Source organism: Coloeus monedula (genome assembly GCF_965178545.1).
Source record: "Coloeus monedula genome assembly, chromosome: 30".
Lineage (NCBI taxonomy): Eukaryota > Metazoa > Chordata > Aves > Passeriformes > Corvidae > Coloeus > Coloeus monedula.
In genome coordinates, this window is record NC_138810.1 from 2,554,618 (window position 1) to 2,574,115 (window position 19,498).

The 19,498-nt window shown below is 53.3% G+C and overlaps 1 protein-coding gene across 3 annotated transcripts in view; it reads right to left on the minus strand.

Annotated features, from left to right (window-relative positions):
* The window catches only part of IKZF4 (IKAROS family zinc finger 4), a 50,649-nt gene that overhangs the window by 5,606 nt on the left and 25,545 nt on the right, over positions 1-19,498 (minus strand). For all 3 annotated transcript variants that reach the window (XM_082298939.1, XM_082298940.1, XM_082298938.1), the window contains 3 exons: positions 12,669-12,905; positions 10,823-10,990; positions 6,526-6,666 (listed from right to left, as the gene is read on the minus strand). In XM_082298939.1, the coding sequence (XP_082155065.1) occupies positions 6,526-6,666; positions 10,823-10,990; positions 12,669-12,905 (546 nt within the window). The remainder of the gene's footprint in view (positions 1-6,525; positions 6,667-10,822; positions 10,991-12,668; positions 12,906-19,498) is intronic.

Sequence of the window (19,498 nt, forward strand, 5' to 3'; positions counted from 1 at the left end):
CTCCGGGATGGGAGGGCCCCTGGGAGCGGCTGCCGGGCCCCCGAGCTTACCCCGTGCGTGTCCCCTCGGTGCCGGCAGCCGCTCCCGGATCCCTCCTGCTTCCAGCGGGGCCCGCTCCTGCCGCTGGGGGGGAGGGAGAGGAGGCGGCTTCAGCGCTGGGATCGGCCCGCGGGTGTGCCCGGTAGCCCCGCGGGTGTGCCCGGTAGCCCCGCGGGTGTGCCCGGTAGCCCCGCCACGGCCGCGGGAAAAGCGGCTGGGAATGGCCGCGAGCCGGGAATACCGAGCGGGAATGGCCCCTGAGCCCGGGAATACCGAGCGGGAATGGCCCCTGAGCTGAAAATACCGAGTGGGAATGGCCCCTGAGCCTGAAAATCCCAGTCGGGAGTGGCCCCTGAGCCTGGGAATGGCCCCTGATGCTGAAAATACCGAGTGGGAATGGCCCCTGAGCCTGGGAATGGCCCCTGATGCTGAAAATACTGAGTGGGAATGGCCCCTGATCTGGAAAATCCCAATCGGGAATGGCCCCTGAGCCCAGGAATGGCCCCTGAGCCTGAAAATCCCAGTCGGGAGTGGCCCCTGAGCCTGGGAATGGCCCCTGATGCTGAAAATCCCAATTGGGAATGGCCCCTGAGCCTGGGAATGGCCCCTGAGCCTGAAAATCCTGCTCTGAAATGTCCCCCACTCCTGGGAATGGCCCAGAGCGCAGGAATACTGAGCAGGAATGGCCCCTGATCTGGAAAATCCCAATCGGGAATGGCCCCTGAGCCTGGGAATGGCCCCTGAGCCTGAAAATCCCAATTGGGAATGGCCCCTGATCTGGAAAATCCCAATCGGGAATGGCCCCTGAGCCCAGGAATGGCCCCTGATGCTGAAAATTCCAATTGGGAATGGCCCCTGAGCCCGGGAATTCTGACTGGGAATGGCCCCTGAGCCTGAAAATCCCAATTGGGAATGGCCCCTGAGCCTGGGAATGGCCCCTGATGCTGAAAATCCCAATCGGGAATGGCCCCTGAGCCTGGGAACACCAGTCAGGAATGTTCCCTGCTCCCGAAAATCCCGCTCTGGAATGGCCCCCGCTCCTGGGAATGGCCCTTGATCAGGAATGGCCCTGAGCCCGGGAATTCCAAGCAGGAATGGCCCCTGAGCCTGAAAATCCCAATTGGGAATGGCCCCTGAGCCCAGGAATGGCCCCTGATGCTGAAAATTCCAATTGGGAATGGCCCCTGAGCCCGGGAATTCTGACTGGGAATGGCCCCTGATGCTGAAAATCCCAATTGGGAATGGCCCCGAGCCCGGGAACACCAGTCAGGAATGTTCCCTGCTCCCGAAAATCCCGCTCTGGAATGGCCCCTGCATCCCAGCATCCCAGCCGGGAATGTCCCCTGATCCTGGGAATCCAAATCAGGAATGGCCCTGATCCTAAAATTCCCCCTCTGGCACGTTCCCTGTTCCTGGGAATCCCGCTCTGCAATGTCCCTGCTCCCGAAAATCCCGGTGCTTCCGGGGGGACCGCGCTAAGGAGATGGGAATGCGCCGATTTTGGCTTTTTCCCGGGAAAATTCTGCCTCCCTGCAGCTCCCGAGCCCCCATTCCGACACCAGGGAATGGCAGCTCATGGAAAAGGCTCCTGGAAATTCTGGGAATGGGCGTTTGGAGTCAGGGATTTGGGATCTGGGTGGTGGCATCGACTCACGGCACCGGGAGCACGTTCCCAACACTTCCCAGCCCTTTTTCCATGGATTTGGGATCACAATTCCTCACTCCCCACCCTTTCCCATGGATTTGGGATCACAATCCCACAGCTCCCAGCCCATTTCCTATGGATTTGGGATCACAATTCCCTCATTCCCCACCCTTTTTCCATGAAAATGGGTCACAATCTCCTCACTTCCCAACCTTTTTCCATGGAAAAGCATCACGATCCCACAACTCCCAGCCCTTTTTCCATGGAAAAACCTCACAATCCCTCACTCCACCACCCTTTCCCATGGATTTGGGATCACAATCCCACAGCTCCCAGCCCCTTTTCCATGGAAAAGGGTCACGATTCCCTCACTCTCCACTCTTTATCCATGGAAAAGGATCAGGATCCCCTCTTTCCCCTCCTTTTCCCATGGATTTGGGATCACACTCCCCTCACCTTCCAGCCCCTTTCTCCATGGATTTGGGATCACAATTCCCTCTTTTCCTGCCCTTTTTCCATGGAAAACGATCCTGATCCTGTCACTCCCAACAATTTTCCCATGGAAAAGCATCCTGATCCCACAGCTGCCAGCCCTTTTCCCATGGATTTGGGATCACAATCCCCTGTTTTCCCACCCTTTTTCCATGGATTTGGGATCACAATCCCTTCACTCCCACCCTTTTTTCATGGAAAATGATCACAATCTGTCACTCCCCATCCTTTTCCCATGGAAAACGATCCTGATCCCACAGCTCCCAGCCCTTTTTCCATGGATTTGGGATCACAATCCCCTTTTTTCCCACCCTTTTCCCATGGATTTGGGATCACAATCCCCCTATGGAAATGGATCACACTCCCCTCACTTTCCAGCCCCTTTTTCCATGGATTTGGGATCACAATCCCTTCACTCCCAACCCTTTTCCATGGAAAAGCATCCTGATCCCACAGCTCCCAGCTCCTCTACCATGGATTTGGGATCACAATCCCTTCACTCCCAACCTTTTTTTCACGGAAAATGATCCCAATCCCTTCACTCCCAACCATTTTTCCATGGATTTGGGATCACAATCCCCTCTTTCCCCACCCTTTCCCACAGATTTGGGATCACAATCCCCTCGCTTCCCACTCTTTCTGCATGGAAAAGCATCCTGATCCCACAGCTGCCAGCCCCTTTTCCATGGATTTGGGATCACAATCCCTTCACTCCCAACCTTTTTTTCACGGAAAACAATCCCAATCTGTCACTCCACACCATTTTCCATGGAAAAGCATCCTGATCCCACAGCTCCCAGCCCTTTTTCCATGGATTTGGGTTCACAATCCCCCTACGGAAAAGGGTCACACTCCCCTCACTTTCCAGCCCCTTTTTCCATGGATTTGGGATCACAATCCCTTCACTCCCACCCTTTTTTCATGGAAAATGATCACAATCTGTCACTCCCCATCCTTTTCCCATGGAAAACGATCCCAATCCCACAGCTCCCAGCCCTTTTCCATGGATTTGGGATCACAATCCCTTCACTCCCAACCCTTTTCCATGGAAAACAATCACGATCCCACAGCTCCCAGCTCCTCTGCCATGGATTTGGGATCACAGTCCTCTTATTTCCCCACCCTTTTTCCATGGAAAACGATCCCGATCCTGTCACTCCCAACAATTTTCCCATGGAAAAGCATCCCGATCCCACAGCTGCCAGCCCTTTTCCCATGGATTTGGGATCACAATCCCCTATGGAAAAGGATCACACTCCCCTCACTTTCCAGCCCCTTTCTCCATGGATTTGGGATCACAATCCCTTCACTCCCAACCTTTTTTTCACGGAAAACAATCCCAATCTGTCACTCCCCACCATTTTCCATGGAAAAGCATCCTGATCCCACAGCTCCCAGCCCTTTCTCCACGGATTTGGGATCACAATCCCCTGTTTTCCCACCTTTTTTCCATGGATTTGGGATCACAATCCCCTATGGAAAAGGATCACACTCCCCTCACCTTCCAGCCCCTTTTTCCATGGATTTGGGATCACAATCCCTTCACTCCCAACCCTTTTTCCATGGAAATGGATCACACTCCCCTCACTTTCCAGCCCCCTTTCTCCATGGATTTGGGATCACAGTCCCCTCTTTTCCCATCATTTTCCCATGGATTTGGGATCACAATCCCCTTTTTTCCCACCCTTTTTCCATGGATTTGGGATCACAATCCCCCTATGGACAAGGATCACACTCCCCTCACTTTCCAGCCCCTTTTCCATGGATTTGGGATCACAATCCCTTCACTCCCAACACTTTTCCATGGAAAAGCATCCTGATCCCACAGCTCCCAGCCCTTTTCCATGGATTTGGGATCACAATCCCTTCACTCCCAACCCTTTTCCATGGAAAACAATCACGATCCCACAGCTCCCAGCTCCTCTGCCATGGATTTGGGATCACAGTCCTCTTATTTCCCCACCCTTTTCCCATGGAAAACGATCCCAATCCCACAGCTCCCAGCCCTTTTCCATGGATTTGGGATCACAATCCCCTCACTCCCCACCCTTTTTCCATGGAAATGGATCACAATCCCCTCACTTTCCAGCCCCCTTTCTCCATGGATTTGGGATCACAATCCCCTTTTTTCCCACCCTTTTCCCATGGATTTGGGATCACAATCCCCCTATGGACAAGGATCACACTCCCCTCACTTTCCAACCACTTTCTCCATGGATTTGGGATCACAATCCCTTCACTCCCAACACTTTTCCATGGAAAAGCATCCTGATCCCACAGCTCCCAGCCCCTTTTCCATGGATTTGGGATCACAATCCCTTCACTCCCAACCCTTTTCCATGGAAAACAATCACGATTCCACAGCTCCCAGCTCCTCTGCCATGGATTTGGGATCACAGTCCTCTTATTTCCCAACCCTTTTCCCATGGAAAACGATCCTGATCCCACAGCTCCCAGCCCTTTTCCCATGGATTTGGGATCACAATCCCCTATGGAAAAGGATCACACTCCCCTCACCTTCCAGCCCCTTTTCCACGGATTTGGGATCACAATCCCTTCACTCCCAACCTTTTTTTCATGGAAAACAATCCCAATCTGTCACTCCCCATCCTTTTCCATGGAAAAGCATCCTGATCCCACAGCTCCCAGCCCCTTTTCCATGGATTTGGGATCACACTCCCCTCTTTTCCCACCCTTTCTCCATGGATTTGGGATCACAATCCCTTTGCTCCCAACCTTTTTTTCACGGAAAACAATCCCAATCTGTCACTCCCCACCATTTTCCATGGAAAAGCCTCCTGATCCCACAGCTCCCAGCCCTTTTCCCATGGATTTGGGATCACAATCCCCTATGGAAAAGGATCACACTCCCCTCACCTTCCAGCCCCTTTTTCCATGAATTTGGGATCACAATCCCTTCACTCCCAACCCTTTTCCATGGAAAACGATCCTGATCCCACAGCTCCCAGCCCTTTTCCCATGGATTTGGGATCACAATCCCCTATGGAAAAGGATCACACTCCCCTCACTTTCCAGCCCCTTTTCCATGGATTTGGGATCACAGTCCCCTGTTTTCCCACCCTTTTCCATGGATTTGGGATCACAATCCCTTCACTCCCAACCCTTTTCCATGGAAAACAATCACGATCCCACAGCTCCCAGCTCCTCTGCCATGGATTTGGGATCACAGTCCTCTTATTTCCCCACCCTTTTTCCATGGAAAACGATCCCGATCCTGTCATTCCCAACCCTTTTCCATGGAAAAGCCTCCTGATCCCACAACTCCCAGCCCTTTTCCCACGGATTTGGGATCACAATCCCCTATGGAAAAGGATCACACTCCCCTCACTTTCCAGCCCCTTTTTCCACGGATTTGGGATCACACTCCCCTCTTTCCCCACCCTTTCTCCATGGATTTGGGATCACAATCCCTTCGCTCCCAACCTTTTTTTCACGGAAAACAATCCCAATCTGTCACTCCCCACCATTTTCCATGGAAAAGCATCCTGATCCCACAGCTCCCAGCCCCTTTTCCCATGGATTTGGGATCACAATCCGCTTTTTTCCCACCCTTTTTCCATGGAAAAGCATCACAATCCCCCTATGGAAAAGGATCACACTCCCCTCACTTTCCAGCCCCTTTTTCCATGGATTTGGGATCACAATCCCTTCACTCCCACCCTTTTTTCATGGAAAATGATCACAATCTGTCACTCCCCATCCTTTTCCCATGGAAAATGATCCCGATCCCACAGCTCCCAGCCCTTTTTCCATGGAAAAGCATCACAATCCCCCTATGGAAAAGGATCACACTCCCCTCACTTTCCAGCCCCTTTTCCATGGATTTGGGATCACAATCCCCTCACTCCCCACCCTTTTTCCATGGATTTGGGATCACAATCCCTTCACTCCCAACCCTTTTCCATGGAAAAGCATCCTGATCCCACAGCTCCCAGCCCTTTTTCCATGGATTTGGGATCACAATCCCCTATGGAAAAGGATCACACTCCCCTCACTTTCCAGCCCCTTTTCCATGGATTTGGGATCACAATCCCTTCACTCCCAACACTTTTCCATGGAAAAGCATCCTGATCCCACAGCTCCCAGCCCTTTTCCATGGATTTGGGATCACACTCCCCTCACTCCCCACCCTTTTTCCATGGAAATGGATCACACTCCCCTCACCTTCCAGCCCCTTTTCCACGGATTTGGGATCACAATCCCTTCACTCCCAACCCTTTTCCATGGAAAAGCATCCTGATCCCACAGCTCCCAGCCCCTTTTCCCAACTCCCAGCCCCTTTTCCCAACTCCCAGCCCCTTCCTGCCCTCGATTTCCCGGGATCAGACCTGGCTGAGCGGGGTTTTCCGCAGGGAGGCTCCGCAGGAAGCTGTGGCAGCGCTCCCGGTGCTCCTCCAGGCTGCTCTGCTGTTTGTAGCTGCGGCCGCACGAGCTGCACTTGTAGGGCTTCCCCACGGTGGGAGAGGAGACTGGGAAAGAGGGAAAAGTGAGCTGGGAATGGGCTGGGAATGAGCTGGGAATGAGGGAAAAGTGAGCTGGGAATGGGCTGGGAATGGGCTGGGAATGAACTGGGAATGAGGGAAAAGTGAGCTGGGAATGGGCTGGGAATGAACTGGGAATGGGCTGGGAATGAACTGGGAATGGGGGAAAAGTGAGCTGGGAATGAACTGGGAATGAACTGGGAATGAGGGAAAAGTGAGCTGGGAATGGGCTGGGAAAGAGGGAAAAGTGAGCTGGGAATGGGCTGGGAATGAACTGGGAATGAACTGGGAATGGGCTGGGAATGGGCTGGGAATGGGGGCTGGGAATGAACTGGGAATGAGCTGGGAATGGGGGCTGGGAATGAACTGGGAATGAGCTGGGAAAGAGGGAAAAGTGAGCTGGGAATGGGCTGGGAATGGGCTGGGAATGGGCTGGGAATGGGCTGGGAATGAACTGGGAATGAACTGGGAATGAACTGGGAATGGGCTGGGAATGAACTGGGAATGAACTGGGAATGAGCTGGGAATGAACTGGGAATGAGCTGGGAATGAACTGGGAATGGGCTGGGAATGGGCTGGGAATGAACTGGGAATGGGCTGGGAATGAGCTGGGAATGGGCTGGGAATGGGCTGGGAATGAACTGGGAATGGGCTGGGAATGAGCTGGGAATGAACTGGGAATGGGCTGGGAATGAACTGGGAATGGGCTGGGAATGGGCTGGGAATGGGCTGGGAATGGGCTGGGAATGAACTGGGAAAGAGGGAAAAGTGAGCTGGGAATGGGCTGGGAATGAACTGGGAATGAACTGGGAATGGGCTGGGAATGAACTGGGAATGAACTGGGAATAGGCTGGGAATGGGCTGGGAATGGGCTGGGAATGAACTGGGAATGAACTGAGAAAGAGGGAAAAGTGAACTGGGAATGGGCTGGGAATGAACTGGGAATGGGCTGGGAATGAACTGGGAATGAACTGGGAATGGGCTGGGAATGAACTGGGAATGGGCTGGGAATGAACTGGGAAAGAGGGAAAAGTGAGCTGGGAATGGGCTGGGAATGAGCTGGGAATGAACTGGGAATGAACTGGGAATGGGCTGGGAATGGGGGCTGGGAATGAACTGGGAATGAGCTGGGAAAGAGGGAAAAGTGAGCTGGGAATGGGCTGGGAATGAACTGGGAATGAACTGGGAATGAACTGGGAATGGGCTGGGAATGGGCTGGGAATGAACTGGGAATGAACTGGGAATAGGCTGGGAATGGGCTGGGAATGGGCTGGGAATGAGCTGGGAATGAACTGGGAATGGGCTGGGAATGAGCTGGGAATGAACTGGGAAAGAGGGAAAAGTGAGCTGGGAATGGGCTGGGAATGGGCTGGGAATGAACTGGGAATGAGCTGGGAATGGGCTGGGAATGAACTGGGAATGAACTGGGAATGAACTGAGAAAGAGGGAAAAGTGAACTGGGAATGGGCTGGGAATGAACTGGGAATAGGCTGGGAATGGGCTGGGAATGGGCTGGGAATGAACTGGGAATGGGCTGGGAATGGGCTGGGAATGAACTGGGAATGGGCTGGGAATGGGCTGGGAATGGGCTGGGAATGAACTGGGAAAGAGGGAAAAGTGAGCTGGGAATGGGCTGGGAATGGGCTGGGAATGAACTGGGAATGAGCTGGGAATGGGCTGGGAATGAACTGGGAATGAACTGGGAATGAACTGGGAATGGGCTGGGAATGGGCTGGGAATGAACTGGGAATGAGCTGGGAAAGAGGGAAAAGTGAGCTGGGAATGGGCTGGGAATGAACTGGGAATGAACTGGGAATGAACTGGGAATAGGCTGGGAATGGGCTGGGAATGGGCTGGGAATGAGCTGGGAATGAGCTGGGAATGAACTGGGAAAGAGGGAAAAGTGAGCTGGGAATGGGCTGGGAATGGGCTGGGAATGAACTGGGAATGAGCTGGGAATGGGCTGGGAATGAACTGGGAATGAACTGGGAATGAACTGAGAAAGAGGGAAAAGTGAACTGGGAATGGGCTGGGAATGAACTGGGAATAGGCTGGGAATGGGCTGGGAATGGGCTGGGAATGAACTGGGAATGGGCTGGGAATGGGCTGGGAATGAACTGGGAATGGGCTGGGAATGGGCTGGGAATGGGCTGGGAATGAACTGGGAAAGAGGGAAAAGTGAGCTGGGAATGGGCTGGGAATGGGCTGGGAATGAACTGGGAATGAGCTGGGAATGGGCTGGGAATGAACTGGGAATGAACTGGGAATGAACTGGGAATGGGCTGGGAATGGGCTGGGAATGAACTGGGAATGAACTGAGAAAGAGGGAAAAGTGAACTGGGAATGGGCTGGGAATGAACTGGGAATGAACTGGGAAAGAGGGAAAAGTGGGCTGGGAATGGGCTGGGAATGAACTGGGAATGAACTGGGAATGAACTGGGAATGGGCTGGGAATGGGGGCTGGGAATGAACTGGGAATGGGCTGGGAATGGGCTGGGAATGAACTGGGAAGGAGGGAAAAGTGAGCTGGGAATGGGCTGGGAATGAACTGGGAATGAACTGGGAATAGGCTGGGAATGGGCTGGGAATGGGCTGGGAATGAACTGGGAATGAACTGGGAATGGGCTGGGAAAGAGGGAAAAGTGAGCTGGGAATGGGCTGGGAATGAACTGGGAATGAACTGGGAATGGGCTGGGAATGGGCTGGGAATGGGCTGGGAATGAACTGGGAATGAACTGGGAATGAACTGGGAATGAACTGGGAATGGGGGCACGGGGAAGGGATGGGGGCGAGAGGAAAAATGGAAGGGGTTGGGAAAATGGAGGAGAAATTGGGGAATGGAGGAGGAAAAAATGGAAGGAATTGGGGAATGGAGGAAAAATTGGGGAATAGAGGAAGAAAAAGCGGAAGGAATTTGGGGATGGGCTGGGAAAAGGAACAGGGACTGCGGGGTGGGACGGCATCGATGGGATTGGAACAGGGACGGGATCCATGGGATGGGATGGGATTTTTCCATGGGGTCCAGCCTGGATTTCTCCCCAGTTTTTATCTCTCCCCCATTTCCCACAGAGCTCCACCCTTTGGAAAAACTGGGAATTCTCCCAGAGCTCGTCCTGAACCATTCCCCGACCTCGGAGCCGCTTCCCCAAACCCCAAACCCCAAACCCGGCCGTTTTCCCCTTTTTCCCCTTTTTCCCCTTTTCCCACCCCATTCCCACCCCACACCCGGCCGTTTTCCCCCTTTTCCCACCTCATTCCCACCCCAAACCCGGCTGTTATCCCCCTTTTCCCCCTTTACCCCCTTTTCCCACCCCAAACCCGGCTGTTTTCCCCCTTTTCCCACCCCAAACCCGGCTGTTATCCCCTTTTTCCCCTTTTTCCCCTTTTCCCACCCCAAACCCAGCTGTTTTCCCCCTTTTCCCCCCCCAAATCTGGCCGTTTTCCCCCTTTTTCCCCTTTTTCCCCTTTTCCCACCCCAAACCCGGCTGTTTTCCCCCTTTTCCCACCCCAAACCTGGCCATTATCCCCTTTTTCCCCTTTTTCCCCTTTTCCCACCCCAAACCCAGCTGTTTTCCCCCTTTCCCCCCCCAAATCTGGCCGTTTTCCCCCTTTTTCCCCTTTTCCCACCCCAAACCCAGCTGTTTTCCCCCTTTCCCACCCCAAATCTGGCCGTTTTCCCCCTTTTTCCCCTTTTTCCCCCTTTTCCCACCCCAAACCCAGCTGTTATCCCCCTTTTCCCACCCCAAACCCGGCTGTTTTCCCCCTTCTCCCACCCCATTCCCACCCCAAACCTGGCCGTTATCCCCTTTTTCCCCTTTTCCCACCCCAAACCCGGCTGTTATCCCCCTTTTCCCCCTTTTCCCCCCCCCAAATCTGGCCGTTTTCCCCCTTTTCCCCCTTTTCCCACCCCAAATCTGGCCGTTTTCCCCTTTTCCCCCTTTTCCCACCCCATTCCCACCCCAAACCTGGCCGTTATCCCCTTTTCCCCCTTTTTCCCCCCCCAAACCCGGCTGTTATCCCCCTTTTTCCCCTTTTCCCCCTTTTCCCACCCCATTCCCACCCCACACCCGGCCCTTTTCCCCCTTCTCCCCCTTTTCCCAGCCCATTCCCATGCCAAGGGCGGCATTCCCGAGCCCGGACCCACCGGAGTGGGTGCGCAGGTGCCCGCTGAGGGCGTCGCGGCGCCGGCAGGCGTAGGAGCAGAAGGGGCACTTGAAGGGCTTCTCCCCCGAGTGCAGCTTGATGTGGCGCAGCAGGTTCCCCTTCTGCGTGAAGGACGCGCCGCACTGCTGGCACTGGAACGGCCGCTCGCCTGCAACGGGAAAGCTGAGCCTAAACCTCAGCCTAAACCTGAGACTAACCCTGAGCCTGAACCTGAAACTGAACCTGAACCTAACCCTGAAACTGAACCTAACCCTGACCCTGACCCTAACCCCGCACTGCTGGCACTGGAACGGCCGCTCGCCTGCAACGGGAAAGCTGAGCCTAAAGCTGAGCCTAACCCTGAGACTAACCCTGAACATAACCCTGAACCTGAACCTGAACCTGAACCTGAACCTAACCCTGAACCTGAAACTGAACCTGAACCTGACCCTAACCCCGCACTGCTGGCACTGGAACGGCCGCTCGCCTGCAACGGGAAAGCTGAGCCTAAACCTCAGCCTAAACCTGAGCCTGAACCTGAAACTGAACCTGAACCTGAACCTAACCCTGAACCTGACCCTGACCCCGCGCTGCTGGCACTGGAACGGCCGCTCGCCTGCAACGGGAAAGCTGAGCCTAAACCTCAGCCTAAACCTGAGCCTGAACCTGAAACTGAACCTGAACCTGAACCTAACCCTGAACCTGACCCTGACCCCGCGCTGCTGGCACTGGAACGGCCACTCGCCTGGAATGGGGAAAGCTGAGCCTAAACCTGAGCCTAAACCTGAGCCTAACCCTGAACATAACCCTGAACCTGAACCTGAACCTGACCCTGACACTAAACCGGACCCTGACCCTGAGCCAAACCAAAGGCTGACACTGATCCCAACCTGAAACCAAACCCCAACTGCAACCCTAAACCCAACCCTAACCCTAATCCTGACCCTAATGGGAATGATGGGATGGGAATGATGGGAATGACGGGAATGACGGAAATGACGGGAATGATGGGAATGATGGGAACAGGGACAGGGATGGGAATGATGGGATCAATGGGAACAGGAACAGGGATGGGACGGGATTGGATGGGATGGGATGGGATGGGATGGGATGGGATCAATGGGAACAGGAACAGGGATGGGATTGATGGGATGGGATGGGGTGGGACTGATGGGATGGGAACGATGGGATGGGATCCATGGGAACAGGGACAGGGATGGGATCGATGGGAACAGGGACAGGGATGGGATCGATGGGACGGGATGGGATCCATGGGATGGGATGGGATGGGATCCATGGGATGGGATGGGATCCATGGGAACAGGAACAGGGATGGGATCCATGGGATGGGATGGGGATGGGATCAATGGGAACAGGAACAGGGACGGGACGGGATTGGATGGGATGGGATGGGATCCATGGGAACAGGAACAGGGATGGGATCGATGGGAACAGGGACAGGGATGGGATCCATGGGATGGGATGGGATGGGATCCATGGGATGGGATGGGATCCATGGGAACAGGGACAGGGATGGGATCCATGGGATGGGATGGGATCCATGGGATGGGATCCATGGGAACAGGAACACGGATGGGGATCCATGGGATGGGATGGGATCCATGGGATGGGATCCATGGGAACAGGAACACGGATGGGATCCATGGGATGGGATCCATGGGATGGAATCCCACAACTCCCAGTTCCACCCGGAATCTCCCCCCACCACCGCAGCCGCCCTCGAGCCCCGGCTGGACCCGCCCATCCCACCCCCCAAAACTCCCGAATCCCCCCCTCTCCCAAATTCCCAGGGCTCCGGAATTCCCACGTTTTCCTTGGAATCTCACCGGTGTGGCTGCGCTTGTGCACCATGAGCACGTTGGGGCCGATGCAAACCATCCCGCACACGTCGCACTTGAGCTTCCCGTTGGGAAGGCGGATCCCGCCCGGGGAATGCGGCTCCGGGAAGGGCTCCGGGAAGGGCTCGGGCAGAGAATCCTCGCCCAGCCCCTCCTTGTCCTCCTGGGCCAGCAGGCGGCCCGAGGACTCCTCGTCCGAGGACATCTCCACCTTGATGGAATTGGCTGCGGGGGGGAAAAACCGGGGGGAAAAACCGGGATGAGAGGGGGGGAAATGGGAGGGGAGGGGGGAAAAATGGGAGGAGAGGGGGGAAAATGGGAGGAGAGGGGGGAAATGGGATGAGAGAGTGGGAAAATGGGAGGAGAGGGGGGAAAAATGGGAGGAAAGGGTGGAAAAATGGGAGGAGAGGGTGGAAAAATGGGAGGAGAGGGGGGAAAAATGGGAGGAGAGGGGGGAAAATGGGAGGAGAGGGGGGAAAAATGAAATGAGAGTGGAAAAATGGGATGAGAGAGTGGGAAAATGGGAGGAGGAGAGGGGGGAAAATGGGAGGAAAGGGTGGAAAAATGGGAGGAAAGGGGGGAAAAATGGGAGGAAAGGGTGGAAAAATGGGAGGAGAGGGGGGAAAAATGGGAGGAAAGGGTGGAAAAATGGGAGGAAAGGGGAAAATGGGAGGAGGAGAGGGTGGAAAAACAAGATGAGAAAGGAAAAACGGGATGAGAGGGTGGAAAAATGGGATGAGAGGGGGGAAAAGGGGAGGAGAGGGGAAAAATGGGAGGAGAGGGGAAAATGGGAGGAGGAGAGGGGGGAAAAACGGGATGAGAGGGGGGAAAAATGGGATGAGAGGGGGGAAAAATGGGATGAGAGTGGAAAAATGGGATGAGAGAGTGGGAAAATGGGAGGAGGAGAGGGGGGAAAATGGAATGAAAGTGTGGAAAAATGGGATGAGAGGGGAGAAAAATGGGATGAGAGGGGGGAAAATGGGATGAGGGAGCGCGGGGAGGAGCGGGATGAGCCCGGGAATTCCCTCCCTTTCCCGGCTGCCGGCTGGGAATGGGATGTGCCAATCCCTGAGCGCCGCTCCCGACTTTTCCCAACCATTCCCGACCTTTCCCGACCATTCCCGACTTTTCCCAACCATTCCCGACCTTTCCCAACCATTCCCGACCTTTCCCGACCTTTCCCGACCATTCCCGACCTTTCCCGGCCGTTCCCAGGAGCTCTGGAATGCCACAAATCCAGCGCTGCCCGCGGGAAAGGGAGGAGGGGGAAATTCCCCAGGGGGAAAAAAAACCAAAAAAAACCTGCGGGAAAAAATTCCCAGGAAAAAAAAAAAGTGGGGAAAAAAAAAAAAAAAACCACGGAGGAAAAGTTCCCTGGAAAAAAATTCCCAAGGAAAAAAAAAAAAAAATGGGAAAAAAAATTCAGGAAAAAAAAAACTCCGGGAAAAAAATTCCCAGGAAAGAAAAACTGCGGGGAAAAAAAAAAAAATCACGGGGGAAAAGTTCCCTGGGAAAAAAATTCCCAGGGAAAAAAAAAAAAAAAAAGGGGAAAAAAAAATTCAGGGAAAACAAAACTCCGGGAAAAAAATTCCCGGGAAAAAACTCCAAGAAAATCCCCCGGGAAAAAACTCCAGGAAAACTTTCGGGGATAAAACTCCCGGGAAAAAAACTTCAGGGAAACTCTCTGGGAAAATAAAATTCCCTGGGGAAAAAAATCCCTGGGAAAAAAAACTCCGGGAAAAAAAATGGGAAAAAACTCTGGAAAAAAAAAAACTCGGGAAAAAAAACTCCGGGGAGAAAAAATTCCCTGGGGAAAAAAAACCCGGGGAAAAAAAGTCTGGGGAAAAAAAAAACGGGAAAAAAAAAACCTCCAGGAAAAAAAACGGGAAAAAAATCTCCGGGAAAAAAAACTCCGGGATAAAAAACCCTGGGAAAAAACCCCGGGAAAAGCCTCCCTCTGCCGTTCCCAAGGAATTCCTGCTCCCGATCCCGCTCCTCTGCCCCCTCCCGGCATTCCCGGGCTCGTCCCCTCCCTGATCCCGAGGGAAAAGCGCCGGGAAAACGCCGGGATAAGGCCGGGAAAACGCCGGGAAAATACCAGGATAATGCTGGGAAAAGCGCCGGGATAACGCCGGGATAACACCGGGATAACTCTGGGAAAAGCACCAGGATAACACCGGGATAACGCCAGGAAAACACCGGGATAATGCTGGGATAACTCTGGGGTAACACCGGGAAAAGCACCGGGATAACGCCGGGATAATGCTGGGATAACACCGGGGTAATGCCGGGATAACTCCGGGATCGCTCTGGGATAACACCGGGATAGCGCCGGGATAAGGCCGGGAAAATACCAGGATAACGCCGGGAAAAGTGCCGGGATAACTCCGGGATAACGCCGGGAAAACGCCAGAAAAACGCCGGGATAACTCCGGGATAACACCGGGATAACACCGGGATAACTCTGGGATAACTCTGGGAAAAGCACCAGGATAACACCGGGATCACTCCGGGATAACACCGGGATAACGCCAGGAAAACGCCGGGATAACTCTGGGATAACACCGGGATCACTCTGGGATAACGCCGGGAAAACGCCGGGATAAGGCCGGGAAAACGACGGGAAAATACCAGGATAACGCCGGGAAAAGCGCCGGGATAACGCCGGGATAACGCCGGGATAGCTCTGGGAAAAGCACCAGGATAACACCGGGATAACGCCAGGAAAACACCGGGATAAGGCTGGGATAACTCCGGGGTAACACCGGGATAACTCCGGGATCGCTCTGGGATAACACCGGGATAGCGCCGGGATAAGGCCGGGAAAATACCAGGATAACGCCGGGAAAAGTGCCGGGATAAGGCTGGGATAAGGCTGGGATAACAGCGGGATAACTCCGGGATAACGCCGGGAAAACGCCGGGAAAACGCCAGGAAAAGGCCGGGAAAAGGCCGGGATAACTCTGGGAAAAGCACCAGGATAAGGCCGGGATAACTCCGGGATCACTCTGGGATAACTCCGGGAAAAGCACCAGGATAACACCGGGATCACTCCGGGATAACACCGGGATAACGCCGGGATAACACCGGGATAACACCGGGATAACAGCGGGATAAGGCCGGGAAAACGCCGGGAAAACGCCGGGATAGCACCGGGAAAAGCACTGGGATAACGCCGGGAAAACACCGGGATAAGGCCGGGATAACACCGGGGTAACACCGGGAAAAGCACCAGGATAAGGCCGGGATAACACCGGGATAACACCGGGATAACGCCAGAAAAACGCCGGGATCACTCTGGGATAACACCGGGATAACTCCGGGAAAAGCACCAGGATAACACTGGGATAACACCGGGATAACGCCAGAAAAACGCTGGGATAACTCCGGGATAACTCTGGGATAACTCTGGGAAAAGCACCAGGATAAGGCCGGGAAAAGCACCGGGATAACACCGGGATAACTCCGGGATAACACCGGGATAACTCTGGGATAAGGCCAGGAAAACGCCAGGATAAGGCTGGGATAGCACCGGGATCACTCTGGGAAAAGCACCAGGATAACACCGGGATAACACCGGGATAAATCCGGGATAACGCCAGGAAAACGCCGGGATAACTCCGGGATAACACCGGGATCACTCTGGGATAACTCTGGGATAACTCCGGGATCACTCTGGGATAACGCCAGGATAACTCTGGGAAAAGCACCGGGATAACACCGGGATAAATCCGGGATAACTCCGGGATAACACCGGGAAAAGCACCAGGATAACACTGGGATAACGCCAGAAAAACGCTGGGATAACTCCGGGATAACACCAGGATAACTCTGGGAAAAGCACCAGGATAAGGCCGGGAAAAGCACCAGGATAACACCGGGATCACTCCGGGATAACACCGGGATAACTCCAGGAAAATGCTGGGATAACACCGGGATAACACCGGGATAACACCGGGATAGCACTGGGATAGCACCGGGATCACTCTGGGATAACTCCGGGAAAAGCACCAAGATAACACCGGGATAACTCCAGGAAAACGCCGGGATAGCACCGGGATCACTCCGGGATAACACCGGGATAACACCGGGATCACTCCGGGATAACTCCGGGATCCCACCGGGATCACTCCGGGATCCCCAGATCCCAGCGGGAACTTTTTCCCGCTTCAGCCAAGAGAAAATTCCCTCGGGGATCTCCCGGGGCGGCTCCGGCAGCGCCGATCCCGGCGGGATCCGGGGGGGGAATTCCCGGATTTCTGCCCAGTCCGAAGCTCTTCCCAATCCCTCGGGAAGGAGCCAGCGGCCAATTCCCGACGCTTCCCGATTTTCCAGCCCCGAGGATCCCAGGGAAAGGCGGGAACACGGCGGAGAATTCCTTGGAAAAACTCGGGAAGGGCTGGGAAAGCTCCGGGGGAAGGGAAGCGGCCGCTCCCTGGGAATGGCGGGAGGAGGTCCCGGAGAGGGAATTTGGGGAATATTCTGGGAATTTTCTGGGAATTCTGGGAATTTTCTGGGATTTTTGGGAATTCTGGGAATTTTGGGAATGGCGGGAGGAGGTCCCAGAGAGGGAATTTTGAGAATTTTGGGAATATTCTGCGAATATTCTGGGAATTTTTGGGAATATTCTGGGAATTTGGGGAGTTTTCTGGGGATTTTCTGGGAATTCTGGGAATTTTCTGAGAATTCTGGGAATTTTCTGGTGTTTTTGGGAATGGCGGGAGGAGGTCCCGGAGAGGGAATTTTCTGGGAATATTCTGGGAATTTTCTGGGAATTCTGGGAATTTTCTGGGAATATTCTGGGAATAATCTGGGAATATTCCGGGAATTTTGGGAATGTCAGGAGGAGGTCCCAGAGAGGGAATTTTGGGAATATTCTGGGAATTTCAGGAATATTCTGGGAATTTTGGGAATGTTGGGAGAGGTCCCGGAGAGGGAATTTTGGGAATATTCTGGGAATATTCTGGGAATTCTGGGAATATTCTGGGAATATTGTGGGAATTTTCTGGGAATTCTGGGAATGTCGGGAGGAGGTCTCCCAGAGAGGGAATTTTGAGAATTTTGGGAATATTCTGCGAATATTCTGGGAATTTTCAGGAATATTCTGGGAATTTGGGGAGTTTTCTGGGGATTTTGGGAATGGCAGGAGGAGGTCCCGGAGAGGGAATTTTCTGGGAATATTCTGGGAATTCTGGGAATTTTCTGGGAATTTTGGGAATGTTGGGAGGAGGAGGTCCCGGAGAGGCTCAGGAATGGCGGGAGGAGGTCCCAGAGAGGGAATTTGGGGAATTTTGGGAATATTCTGGGAATTTTCTGGGAATTCTGGGAAATTTCTGGGAATTTTGGGAATTTTCTGGGGATTTTGGGAATATTCTGGGAATTTTGGGAATGGCGGGAGGAGGTCCCAGAGAGGGAATTTTGAGAATTTTGGGAATATTCTGCGAATATTCTGGGAATTTTCGGGAATATTCTGGGAATTTGGGGAGTTTTCTGGGGATTTTCTGGGAATTCTGGGAATTTTCTGAGAATTTTGGGAATTTTCTGGTGTTTTTGGGAATGGCGGGAGGAGGTCCCGGAGAGGGAATTTTCTGGGAATATTCTGGGAATTTTCTGGGAATTCTGGGAATTTTCTGGGAATATTCTGGGAATAATCTGGGAATATTCTGGGAGTTTGGGGAATATTCCGGGAATTTTGGGAATGTTGGGAGGAGGTCCCAGAAAGGGAATTTTGGGAATATTCTGGGAATATTCTGGGAATTTTGGGAATGTTGGGAGAGGTCCCGGAGAGGGAATTTTGGGAATATTCTGGGAATATTCTGGGAATTCTGGGAATATTCTGGGAATATTGTGGGAATTTTCTGGGAATTCTGGGAATGTCGGGAGGAGGTCTCCCAGAGAGGGAATTTTGAGAATTTTGGGAATATTCTGCGAATATTCTGGGAATTTTCGGGAATATTCTGGGAATTTGGGGAGTTTTCTGGGGATTTTGGGAATGGCAGGAGGAGGTCCCGGAGAGGGAATTTTCTGGGAATATTCTGGGAATTCTGGGAATATTCTGGGAGTTTGGGGAATATTCTGGGAATTTTGGGAATGTTGGGAGAGGTCCCGGAGAGGGAATTTTGGGAATATTCTGGGAATATCCTGGGAATTCTGGGAATATTCTGGGAATATTGTGGGAATTTTCTGGGAATTCTGGGAATGTCGGGAGGAGGTCCCAGAGAGGGAATTTTGAGAATTTTGGGAATATTCTGCGAATATTCTGGGAATTTTCGGGAATATTCTGGGAATTTGGGGAGTTTTCTGGGGATTTTGGGAATGGCAGGAGGAGGTCCCAGAGAGGGAATTTTCTGGGAATATTCTGGGAATTCTGGGAATTTTCTGGGAATAATCTGGGAATTCTGGGAATATTCTGGGAGTTTGGGGAATATTCTGGGAATTTTGGGAATGTTGGGAGGAGGAGGTCCCGGAGAGGCTCAGGAATGGCGGGAGGAGGTCCCAGAGAGGGACTTTGGGGAATATTCTGGGAATTTGGGGAATATTCTGGGAATTTTCTGGGAATTCTGGGAAATTTATGGGAATTTTGGGAATTTTCTGGGAATTCTGGGAATATTCTGGGAATTTTGGGAATATTCTGGGAATTTTGGGAATGTCGGGAGGAGGTCCCAGAGAGGGTCGGGAATGTCGGGAATGTGGCCCAGGGGGGGCCTGGAGCGAGCGGGGATCGAGGGGGGGGCGGCGGCGACGGGAGGGAAACTGGGAATGGGGGAAAGTGGGAATGGGAGAACTGGGAATTCGGGAATGGGGGTCCGGGAATTCGG